The 13,413-nt window shown below is 39.4% G+C and overlaps 1 protein-coding gene across 4 annotated transcripts in view; it reads right to left on the bottom strand.

The window, feature by feature from the left end:
- The window catches only part of hmgxb4a (HMG box domain containing 4a), a 62,483-nt gene that overhangs the window by 25,657 nt on the left and 23,413 nt on the right, over positions 1-13,413 (bottom strand). For all 4 annotated transcript variants that reach the window (XM_063062670.1, XM_063062667.1, XM_063062668.1 and 1 more), the window contains one exon: positions 10,316-11,265. In XM_063062670.1, the coding sequence (XP_062918740.1) occupies positions 10,316-11,265 (950 nt within the window). The remainder of the gene's footprint in view (positions 1-10,315; positions 11,266-13,413) is intronic.

Genomic DNA, 13,413 nt, shown 5'->3' with positions numbered 1-13,413 from the left:
CAGTGAAGAGAAACTTGGATAATTATGTGTATGAGAGGAGTATAAAAGGTATGGTCTAGGTATGGGTCAACGGGACGAGGCAGAATAATAGTTCAGCATGGACTAGGTGGGCTAAGAGGCCCATTTCTGTGGTGCAGTACTCTATGACTATGACTCTAGAGAACGTAGGTATAAGGTAAGGAGTAGCAAAAGGTTTGGAGGAGATCCAAGAAGAATTTTACAACTCAGTGATTGATTGCAGTCTGGAATGGAAGGAATCCCACAACATTCAAAAAAACACCTAGACAAGCACTTGAATTGCCAATGCAATGGCCCAACTGCTGGTAAATAGGATTAATATAAAGTTATTTGATACATCTAACACACTTGGACATTTTCAAATGTAGTGTACTGCTTTTGATGTTCACAATGTGGCTTTTTCTACACTGGAGGAAACTAACATATAAAGACGACTCGAGTACAATCCACAAGATGATCCTGAGCCTTCTGTTGTCAGCCACTTTAATTCTCCATCCCACTCCAATCTACAAGTGTTTGGCCTCTTGTCCTGTCATAACAAAGTCCAACTGACATACCTTAGCTTCTGTCTTAGCACGCTGTAGCCTTCTGGAATCTAATCAACAATTTCAGATACTTTGCTCTCTGTTGCTGCCTAACAGAATTCTCCAGTTCTGCCTTAGATCATCTTCACTGGCTTAGTTTTCCATCTCTACCAAGATGGGTTGACCTGCTAGACATTTCCTGCAGCTCTGCATTTCACAACTTCTACATTACTTTGTGTTCTCTCTTTCTAACTTCCCTCATTAGCTGTTGAAAAAATGATCTGGTTTATACGTTAACCAACCTTGGCCTCATTCGATCAGAGTTGGCTGTGGAGGTGGGATAGATCAGCTGGTTGAATCACATCACAAAAACCTCACACCAGTCCTCACTGAGGCATTAGCAGTGGGAAGCGCAATCAGCTTTAAGCTCACGGGTATCAAATCTCCGAGGTTCTATCCTGGGCCCAACACATTGATACAATCATGAAGAAGGCACGCCAGTGGTTTTTCTTCATTAGGAGTTTGGGGAGATCTGGTATGTCACCAAAGACTCTTGCAACTCTGTATAAATGTACAGTGGAGAGCATTCTGACTGGTTGCACCACAGCCTAGAATGGACAGTCCAATGCACAACAAGAGGCTGCAGAGCCAGCTCCATCACGGGCATAACCATCCCGACCATTGAGGACATCTTCAAGAGGCAGTGCCTCAAGAAGGTAGCATCCATCATCAAGGATGCTCACCATCCAGAACATGCCCTCTTCTCGTTAGTACTGTCAGGAGGAGGCACAGGAGCTTGATCATTCAGGAAAAGTTTCTTCCCCTCTGTCATCAGATTTCAGAACAATTCATGAACACTGCCTCATTATTCCTTTTTTGAACTATTTATTTTTGTAACTTAAAATAACTTTATATCTTTTCACTGTACTAAGACAGTGATAATAAGTATACTTCCAATTCAGATTCCCGTCCCACCTTCTCTACAACTTAAAATCAACTTGCTCTCTTTTCTAGTTCTAACAAAGGGTTTCAATTGGCTTCTCTTTCCAGCATTTTCTATATTTGAATTGAGTATTTGAAATATATCAACTGACAAAATACATAAAATCATTCAATTGGAGCAAATGTTGTATAACAAGATTCAGTCTCTAAGGTCAACCTAAGAACATTCATCAGGAGAATGAATCCGTGGAAAACATTTGGCCCAGGTGGCATACCTGCCAAGTACTGAAGATCTATGCTAATCAACTGGCTGGAGTGTTAACGGACATCTTCAACCCCTCGCTTTAGTAGTCTGAGTTACTCACCTACTTCAAGCAGGGTTCAACCAGACAGGTGCTAAAGGAGAATGTGGTAGCCTGCTTCGATGACTAGCCTCCTGTAGCACTGTGACAAAGTGTTTTGAGGGGCTGGCCATGAAGCACATCAACTCCTGCCTGAGGTGTGAGCTGGATCTGCTCCATTTTGCCTACTGTCACAGCAGGTCAAGAGCAGATGCCATTTTGTTAGTTCTGGAATATCTGCACAATGAAGATACTTACATCAGCATGCTCTTCATTGACTACAGCTCAGCATTCAACATTATTATCCCCTTGAAACTAAACACTATGCACCATGAGCTAAGCCTGTGCAACTGGGTCCTCGATTTCCTCACATGTCAGTAGAGTTTAACAACAGCATCTCCTCCACAGTCACCATCAGCACAGGTGCACCACAAGGCTGTGTGGTTAGACCCTACTCTAGTTGCTTTACATCTGTGATTGTGTGGCTAAGTACAGCTCCAATGGTGAAGATTGATCAGTATATACGTAGGACGGAGATTGAAAACAACAACCTCTCCCTCAACAGAAGTAAACCCAAGCTGATTATTGACTACAGGAAGAAGAAACTGGAGGTTCATGAACTAGTCCTCTTTCGGGGATCATAAGTGGAGAAGGTCAGTAACTTTAAGTTATTTGGCATGATCACATCAGAGGATCTGTCCTGGTATCAGCACCTAAGAGCCACCAACAGTGTCTCTACGTTCTTAGAAGCTTGCACAGATTCAACACATGATCTAAAACTTGGGCAATCTTCTATAGATGCACAGTGGAGGGTATCCTGACTGGTTGCATCATGGCCTGGTATGGAAGCACCAATGCCCAAGAGCAGAAAAGTCGACAGACAGTCATGGATACAGCCCAGTCCATCACAGGCAAAGCCCTCCCCACCACAGAACACATTTACAAGGAGTGCTACTACAAGAAAGCAGTATCCATCAAAGACGCCCCACCATCCTGGCCATGCTCTCTTCTCACTACTACCATTGGTCAGGAGGTACAGGAACCTTTGGTTCCACACAACCAGCTTCAGGAACCATCGAGCTCCTAAACCAGCATCGATAATCTCACTCCCCACAACTATGAACTGATTCCACAACCTACAGACTCACTTTCAAGGACCCTAAAATTCATCTTCTTAGTATTTTCTTAATTTGCAGAATATATATTCTTTGCATATTAGTTGTCAGTCTTTGATTATGTCTAGCTTTCATAAATTCTGTTGTATTTCTTAATTTTCTTGCAAATATCTGCAAGAAAATGAATCTCAGGGTAGTATATGGTAATAATATGTTACTTGCTATCTTGAATGTTTCCTTGCTATTTTGAATGTTTTGCACCTTGGCTCCAGGGGAACACTGTCTTGTTCAGCTATATCTATGTATGGTTAGAATGATAATCAAACTTGATTTGATTTGATAAATTCACTGACTTCGATTTTGTAAAAATGGACTGTTGAATTTTGTTTTTTTAATGACCCATGCTAACTTAATCAGTCTTAATTTGAGCCCTCTTTGTCAGTCTAACAGCCAGACATAGGTTATATTTGTGCTATCATTATCAAGAGTTAAAAAATCTACCTCCATCTTCTAATTCTGTCTTTGTATACAAAATTCTGCTGTAGCAACGCTATCAACAGGCTGGAGGTACAGAAGCCCCACATCACTAAGTTCTAGAACAGCTACTTCCTTTCAACCATTCAGTCTTGAACCAACTGGCAAAACCCTAATCACAACAGTTTAGTAACATTATGGCCATTTTGACTTCATTGCACTAAAATGCACTGAATGCTACTTATATGTTGCTGTGTGGCTGCTGCAAGTTTTTAATTACTCCTATCTGTACAAGTACTTGTGCATATGATAATAAATTTGATTTAGTGACATAGTTCAACCTACAACTTGCCTGGATCCTTCTCCTTTAAATTACTTTTGAGTGGCCCCAACATCTCATGCAACAACATACTGTCACACCTTGTTTGAGAGTACAGCAGTTTTATTTGGTTAAAAAGGTGCTGGAGTGACAGGACAAGAACTAATCAAATTAACACTGAGAAATGTTCCATAAACCAACATAATAATAATTTATTCCATGCTTACTGAAACCAAAAGTCACAGGCAGCCATTTCTGGACATTTAGCTATTAGTGAGTCAAACAAAAAACCACAAATTGCCATTCAGTTCTTGGTATGAATGGATCAGGAGGATAATCAGGTAATGTCAGGAGCCGATGGCAACTCAACCTGGATTACTTGTGTATTGTAGCACTCGCAACACATTGTTAATTTGTTAATTGGTCAAGTATTACATTTAGTAATCCAGGCTTTTGGTCCAGTATCTTAACATTTGTGCAAAGCCCCAAACTAAAATCTGTTATCAATATATTCATAATCAGCAAAAAAAAAGGCAGGAAACAAAATGATTAAAGCAGCTATTCAGAAAGTCAACATCTCAAGCACACTTTCTTCTGAATAAGTTCCAATATTTTAAAACAAATCACACAAATCGGCTGTGCTATCAATTGATAAGAAAACAGCAAGCTATTCATTAGCTTCAGAAGTTGTTAAGTCCTTCTTGTGTTTTTTTTGGGAATATGCTGATCAAGTTAGAGAATGGTCTCACTCTAAGGCAACCATTACTTCCAAGATTAAAATGGTGACTACACGTCAAAAGTGTTGCATTCCAAAGGATCAATCAGATGTTAATAAAATATTTTCTTACATGTGATCATATCCAATCTAAACTTGGACAAGTAACCATAAGTTTAAATACTTCAATAAAAGTACTTGAGTCGGACTTCCGGTATGGAGCAGATACAGCCAACAGCATAATCAGTAAGGGCTCCCAGATGGTCTTATTTCCCACTAAATAAGAAAGTTATTTAAATAGAAAAGTGAGTCTTGTAGCGTGAAAGGGGGAACAAATGAAAGACAAGAGGAAAACCACAACAAAACCCAAAGGCAAGCGATAAAATACTGATTGACGGTGAGGACACTGACGTCAGCGCTAGCAACCAAGTTGAACACGAGGATATGGAGGCTGTTCATGCTAACATCATGGCCGAAATACAGGCGCTTCGTTCGGACATGAAAAAAAGAACTGCGTGATACCTTGGGTTTTCTAAAGAAGGAACTGGTGGATTTCAGAGAAGAAATTAACCTGAAGTTGAATGCTATTGTTGGTGACTTAAAAGAAATAACAGGCAGAGTTGAGGATATGCAGCAAGGGTGACAGAAGTGGAGGAATGGAAGGCTGAGGCCCAGGAGGTTCTTTCCCACGCACTGGAACTTCAGGAGATTATTCAAGCTCGACTAACGAACCTGGAGGCACGTTCATGCAGGAATAACATACGTATCCATGGAATTTCCGAGGGGGCAGAAGGAGACAACATTCAGGAATTTCTGGAAAAATTTACTAAAACAGAGTTGTCCCTTCCCGATGTCGCCCTCGGCATACAACGCTGCCATCGATCTTTTGGACCCGAACCACCACAAGGTTCCAACCCAAGGTCCGTGGTCTCTACTTTCAGGAGTATAAAATTAAAGAGTTGGTGCTTCGCTCTGCTTGGAAAAAACGAGAGATTTATTACGACGGGAAAAAAGTATTTTTTGATCAAGACTACCCGACCAAAATAGTTATGAAAAGAAAGGCTTACTCCACCATCAGAAAAACGCTTAAAGAAAAGGGGCTCCAGTTCCAGACTCTTTACCCAGTCAAACTTCGAGTGTTTTTTGGCACTAGACAAGTCATCTACAGTAACGCATCAGAGGCGACGGAAGACCTGAAGAACAGGGGATTTTTCCCGGACTGTCCCGGAATCGTGGCCCCCGCGCAAGGCACAGCCACGGCGAAACTGAGGCAGCCTTCCTGGGAGACAGCGGGTGCAAAATCCCGTCAGGACCAAGAAACACGCCTGAAACACATCCAGGACAAGCTAAAGGAATTTCGATGCAGCAAAGATACTGCATGAGAGCTCTCAAAAGTATAGTGATAAAATATCCTTCAGCGAGGTCAGTAAAATCACATGTACCCTAACACCAAATTATAATTTACTTTGTATTAAGAACTTAAAAATAGAACATAAATGATTTTTCCTCTGTAAGCTCTTATTACTATAACTGACCTGACCACAAATCTGGGAGCTGTTGTTTGATTTTGTTCTTTTTTGTGCACTGTCCTGATTTCAATTATTCCGAGGCATCAACCTGCACGAGGAGGGGCCCCTTCGGGTTTAAGGCCCCCCCCGACTTAGAATTTAGTTTAAACTTCAAAGATGGAAGTCACAGATGTTATATTTGTTGTTTATATGTTAAATGTTAGCTTGTTGTACAGACAGAAGTTCATTTGTTCAGGTCAATCAGGGATATCTAACTATTTATATAAACTCTTTTTTTATTGGAGTGGGAGGCCGTATGAAGAATACAAAGTAATCACCCTTAATATGAATGAGTTACAGAACCCAATCAAGAGGAGTAAGGCTATAGCTAAAATGAAGAGAGAAAAGCAAGATATAATTTTTTGGCAAGAAACTCACCTTTCAAAGATTGAACATGAGAAGTTATGCAAAATGGGATTTAAAAATTGTTATTACTCTTCTTTTGAGAGGGGAAACACAAGGGGAGTTGCAATATTAATCTCAACTAAAGTAAATTTCCAGTTTTCCTCACAGATTAGAGACAAAGAAGGGCGTTATTTACTGGTGAAGGGTTTTATTGATCATAAAGAAGTTACTTTACTGAATGTTTACAGACCACCAGGAAATGATAAACAACTGATTAAGGTTTTTAATATGATAGCTATGGAAAAGCCTGGTGTGGTAATATGTGGGGGGGACTGGAATATTCAATTACATCCTTTCCTGGACTCCTCCAATAGAACAAAAAAGATAAACCCGGAAACATCACATGTCAAGAACCTCCTCAAAGAAATAGGCATGATAGATAAATGAAGAGAGTTACATTCGCTTGATAGACGGTTCACCTTTTTTTCTCACCCCCACTATGCGTACTCGAGAATAGATTTTTTTTTAATGTTTAATTCAGAGAGACACAGAATTATAAAATGCGATACAGGGGTAAGAGACATCTCTGACCACGCAGGGGTTTACTTAACATTACATTTAGACAACAAACCCATAGATACCTTGTGGAAACTTGATACCAGTCTTTTGGATGATCCCCTATGTTTAAAATACCTAAAGAAAGAGTTTGAAGATTATAAGGAACGGTGTCCCCAGCACTCTGTGGGATGCTGCAAAAGCTGTTATTAGGGGTAAACTCAAAGTGGCCAGCTCAGAAGAAAAAGGAAAAAGAGAAACAAATCAAGGACCTTATTGAAAAATTACAATTTTTGGAGAGTAAGCATATGGAGTATAATGACAGTAATGGCTTGAATCAAATTTTGGATACAAAACGAATTCTAAATAATATTTATGAACGTGATGTTGAGAAGAGAGCTAAGTTTGTTAAACAAAATTTCTATGAGAATGGTCCCAAATCTAAGAAATTACTTGCATGGAGAATACGTAAACAACAGGCTGAGATGAGATATCTATACATAGGGTGAAAGACACCCAGACTAATAAGATGCTTCATAAATTAGAAGACATTCAAAAATCTTTCAAAACGTACTACACAATGTTGTATGCTCAGCCCAAAGCTACAGAGTTAGCAGACATATCTAATTTCTTAACGTCCTTAGATTTACCATCGGTAGGAACGGAGCAAAATAAACTAATAACTCAGGAGATAACAGAAGAAGAAATAGGTAAGGCTATATCAGCATTAAAAACAAATAAGATCTCAGGTGCTGATGGCTACCCAGCAGAATGGTACAAAACTTTAAGAGAGATAATAATACCAATACTTAAGAAATGTCTTAATTATGTTCTCGGAGGAGGGGAGACTCTGCTGTCCTGGAATCAAGCAATAATTTCAGTAATTCCTAAAAGTGGTAAGGATCGGACTGAATACAGTTCTTATAGGCCCATATCTGTCCTAAACATAGATTATAGATTACTTGCATCAATATTAGTAAAAAGATTGTAAATATAACTCCAGATCTAATTGACACAGATCAAACAGGTTTTGTAAAAAGTAAGCAAATCCAGGACAATGTGAGACGGGCCCTTCATCTCATTGACCATATGAGCAATAATAACCTGGAATCTGTAGTTATTAGCCTTGATGCTAAAAAGGCCTTTGACTCGGTACGATGGGAATATCTCTTCTTGGGACTTAAGCGGTTTGGCTTTAATAATCAGGTAGTTGGATGTCTGAAATCTTTATATTCTTCCCCTACAGCCAGAATTAAAATAAGTGGGTATTTATCTAAAACAATATTTCTTGAAAGGGGACGTCGACAAGGGTGCCCCCTAAGCCCCACGCTTTTCGCTCTTTTTATCGCGCCATTGGCCCAGGCAATTGGAGAAGACAAGATTATAACAGGTGTACTGATCAGAGATATAGAAAATAAGATTTGTTTATATGCGGATGACATTCTCATGACTCTTACCAATCCTAATGCAGGTTTGCCTAAATTATTATCCCTGCTGAAAGAATTTGGTTCCTACTCTGGCTATAAATTAAATTTACATAAAACCCAAACTTTAAATTTTAATTACGAACCACAAGAAAAGATTTACAGAATGAGTAAATTCAAACGGAAAGGTAATATTATTAAATACCTAGGAGTGCAAATACCTGAAGACTTGTCTACTACCTACGAACATAATTACATTCCCATAACAGCTGATATTAAGGCAGACTTAAATAGATGGTCATTGCTGCCAATGGATATGTATAATCGAATAGAAGCCATAAAGATGAATGTATTACCTAGATTGTTCTTTCTTTTTCAATCATTGCCTGTTGAAGCATCTTTTAAGCAATTTAATGAATGGAAAAGGATGATTTCAACATTTACTTGGGGAAAACAGAAAACAAGAATTAGATTTCAGTCACTACAGCTGCCCAAGGATAAAGGAGGATTTGCTGTGCCTTGCTTTGAAGACTATTATAGAGCAGCACAGCTGCGCAGTCTGGTCTGTTGGTGTGACTCTAATTGTGAGGCAAAGTGGAAGGATTTAGAACAAAGTCTAATAAATATCCCTCTCCCATCTTCACTGGGGGATAAAACACTCCCAAAGAAGCATTTCAATAAACTGACTAAGTGGACAACAGACCCTCTAAACATCTGGTATAAAGAATTCAAAGACCCAAGATTTGAAAGTAATGTAAGAATACTACGTTCGGTGGCACATGACACAGAATTCCTTCCAGCACAATTGGATGGTAGATTTACACATTGGACAAGTAAGGGAATCACCTCATACTGTACAATATCCTCCATTAAGGGTTTCGAGTCCTTTCAACAACTTACAGAAACGTATCACTTAGAGAAACAACACTTCTTTAGATATCTTCAACTCACAATATTTTATTAATAATATTAAAACTATTGGAGAGAAAGGGTTAAGTCTGATTAATATATTCATTATGTATAAAGGTAATATTAAAAAGAAACTGATAACCAGGATTTACTCGATTTTACAATCTAACAGGGGTCTCTCCACAATGTATGTTAAGTCAAAATGGGAGAAAGAAGCCAATATAAAATTGACAGAAGACAATTGGTAAAACATATGCAGGACACATTCGACTACTTTAAGCTCAGATCTGTGGAGGGAATTCACCTTGAAGAATATCTTAAGATTTTTCATAACGTCAAAAATAAAGAAGTCACAAAGTAATGGACCTGAACAAGGTCAATGTTGGAGAATGTGTGATAATATGTTGGCTGATCATTTTCATATTTTCTGGGAGTGTCCAAAGATTTTGTCTTATTGGTTAGATGTGTTAACAAAGACAAGGTCAATAATCAGCCCAGAGATTAATTTTGACTCTAAAGTTATTTATTTGGGTAATGTACCAAATGGACTCAAAAAACATGAAAGATATTTGTTACAAATACTACTAGCAGCCAGTAAGAAAGCGATTACCAGGAAATGGCTAAGCAAAGAGTCTCCTACAGTGCTGGAATGGATAGAAATAGTTCAAATTTATGTTATGGAACGAGTGACTTTCTCTCTGAGACATACCACTAAAAAATTTGAAAGATACTGGGAAAATTGGACATTTTATTTGAGCCTGAAATGACTCTGAACTGTACATTTATTTGGTTTGAAGAACTTTGTTTTATGAAGGAACCTGCAGAATGGACTTTAGAGTTATGGATCTTAAGGTCCCCTGAGACTCTGAAGGACAATTATGGACGTAAGAGTTTGGTTAACCTTGATACAGCAATGTAACCCATTTCACTATTTATTTTTTCTATTATAAGATACGGATTTTACTTCACCTATGATAACCCTGTCTGTTTGTTTTTATCCTGTTTGTTCTGTTATTGGCAAAACGACAAAAATATAAGTTAAAAAAATGTACTTGAGTTGCCCTACCTTTTCAGGTTTTTCAACCTTTTCTTTGTCTTTTTCTTCCTTTTTTTTCTTTTTCTCAGTCTGTCCTTCCATATGGAATAGAGAAGGTGGGTGTGCATAAGGTGTGGTTACAGACGGCTGAGGTGAATAACAACACTTATTGGGTGACATGGCCTTCCCTGAGCCATGAACCAGCAGCTTCTTAGATTTTGAATGTTTCTTTTCTTTGTGCTTGTCCTTGTCCTTCTTTTTTTTGCTTTTTTTGTCTTTTTTCTTTTTCTTTTTCATTTCTCGGAAAGAATCGTCAATAACTAGCTCTCCAGCCTCAAGCTCCCCACCAGAGGACGTTGCAGACTCCAATGTCTCCAAACCCGTGAACTCATAATCGGAAAGGTTACTGGCATGAACTTCAGGGTAGAAGTGCGATGCAGAGTCAAAGCCCTCAGTAACCCGAGACTCTGACTTGTGTTTTTTACGAACAGCTGATGGCTTTGGCAAACCGTGGGTGTCGAGGGCAGAGAGGAAAGTGCCATGTTCCTCCCTACTTCCCTTTTTTGATGATTTCTTTAGATTTGATGTCCCTGCAAAATTGAATGCCTCATCATCCATGCCCGACTTTTCCTTAGGCGAGAGGAGGAGTTTCATTTTTAAACCCTCTCCCTCACGCACAGTCACAGCGTCTGTATTTACAAAAAGTGGCTTCATCTTCTTTGATTTGTGGGAGCTTCCTTCTTCAGAGAGATCCTCGGGATCTGTACTGGCAGCTTTTTTCTTATGTTCCTTCTTATTCTCAGTGTAAAAAGGAGGGTAGGATGGTGAGCCAAAAGCAGAAATTGGTTTCTCAACTTTTTTAGAAGGCTTTGCAACTGCAGATACAGGTGAGGTTATAGCCTTCAAAAGACCCATGGCAGTGTCAGTCTGTTGACCATCAACTTTCTTTTTCTTCTTTACAGGTTCCATAGGTGACAGCTCTGCATAAACACACAGAAAGTAGAAATACTAAAATGTTTTACAATTTAGTATTCACAGGAGTGCTGCACAGACTGGTTTTCTTCCCGATGAAAAGGAGAAGCTGTGGAATAGTTTCTTCAATGACTTTTAAATGTTATGAAGGAGTCTGACAGGGGAGGCGGATGAGATGTTTCTAAATACCCACAAAAAGAGAGAATTCGGGATAAATGTTTTAACTCAGAATGTAGTGAAATTTCAAAGTTGTCACCACAGGAACTTGTTGAGGCAAATACCTTAAAACAGTTACAAAATAGTTGAACAGTTGGAAATAAATACATTTATATACTATTCCTCATCCAATGCCACAACAATCAACCACTGATGATCTATAGGAACTACCTGAATGAAAGGATTAAGTACAAAATAAATTTGCTGACAACAAAAAATGGGGTAACAAATTCAGAGGGGATGCAAAGAAGAGTAGGGAGGAGGTAAATGAATTGGCAAAAGGGTGTCAGATGAAGAGATTATTCAATTTAAAAGGAGGAACATTAAAACAGTAAAATCCCAAGCAACCAGTTAGAGTCTTAGTGTCTTTGACAGTAAATATGCCCATTTACAACAAACAACTGGAAAGGAAATGTTAATCTTGATTGCAAACAAGTTGAATTGTGAAACTAAAGTTGTCCTGTGACAACTCAAGGTTTTGGTGAGGCCAGACCTGAGGATAGTTTGAAGTTTTTAATCCATCCACAGAAGGCAGGTAAAGGCTACCTCAGAGGCATGAATTCACCAGACTGATTCTTGAAAAGAGTGGGTCAGAGATGAGTGCGCAAAAAGATTTTTTTCTAGAGCTTAGAATTTTGTCCTAGATTAAGAATTTAGAAACAGAAAACAAGTCCAGAACTTAGGACCCCTTGGTCTGAGATAAGAGGAAAAAAACATTTGCTTAAGGGCTCTTCTGAGTCTTCTGAACATAGGACATAGAAATTTACAGCACATTACAGGCCCTTCGGCCCAAAATGATGTGCCGACCATGTAACCTATTCTACAGACTGCCTAGAATTTCCTTACCGCATAGCCCTCTATTTTTCTAAGCTCCATGTACCTAGTCTCTTAAAAGATGCTATTGTATCCACTTCTACCACCGCCGCCGGCAGTGCATTCCACGCACCCACCACTCTCTGTGTGGAAAAACTTGCCCCTGACATCCCCTCAGTACCTATTTCCAAGCACCTTAAAACTATGCCCCCTCGTGTTAGCCAGTTCAGCCCTGGGCTATCCACATAATCAATGCCTCTCATCATCTTCCACACCTCTATCAGGACACCTCTCATCCTCCGTCGCTCCAAGGAAAAAAGGGCAAGTACACTCAACCTATTCTCATAAGGCACGCTCTCCAATCCAGACAACATCCTTGTAAATCTCCTCTGCACTCTCTCTCTAGTATCCACAACCTTCCTGTAGTGAGCTGACCAGAACTGAACATAGTACTCCAAGTGGGGTCTGACCACGGTCTTGTATAGCTGCAACATTATCTCTCGGCTCTTGAACTCAATCCCACAGTTGATGAATGCCAACACACCATATGCCTTCTGAACAACACTGTCAACCTGTGCAGTAGCTTTGACTGTCCTGTTGCTATGGACCCCACAGATATCTCAGATCATCCACACTGCCAAGAGTCTTACCATTGATATTATATTCTGTCTTCAAATTGGACCTAACAAAATGAACCACTTCACACTTACCTGGGTTGAAGTCCATCTGCCACTTCTCAGTCCATTTCCGCACCCTATCGATGCCTCTGACAATCCTCCAGACTATCCACAACACCCCCAACCTTTGTGTCATCAGCAAACTTACTAACCCATTCTTCTCCTTCTTCATCCAGGTCATTTATAAAAATCACAAAGAGGGGTACCAGAACAGATTCCGGCAGAACATCACTGGTCATCGACCTCCATGCAGAGAACCTCCTACTCCTTAGTGTTGTGGATGCTCAGTCACTGAATATATTCAGATTGATAGATTGATAGATAACTGAATCAAGTTGGAACACGAACATGCAAAAAAATGATCTGTAACCGTAAGAATAGCAGAGCAAATCTAAACACAAAATTATGGTCCATTCCTTTTTCTACTCCACACTCTCGTTTGACCTTTCT

The sequence above is a fragment of the Mobula hypostoma genome, chromosome 11, assembly GCF_963921235.1.
Source record: "Mobula hypostoma chromosome 11, sMobHyp1.1, whole genome shotgun sequence".
Classification (NCBI taxonomy): Eukaryota; Metazoa; Chordata; class Chondrichthyes; order Myliobatiformes; family Myliobatidae; genus Mobula; species Mobula hypostoma.
This window is presented reverse-complemented; position numbering and strand designations above follow the sequence as displayed.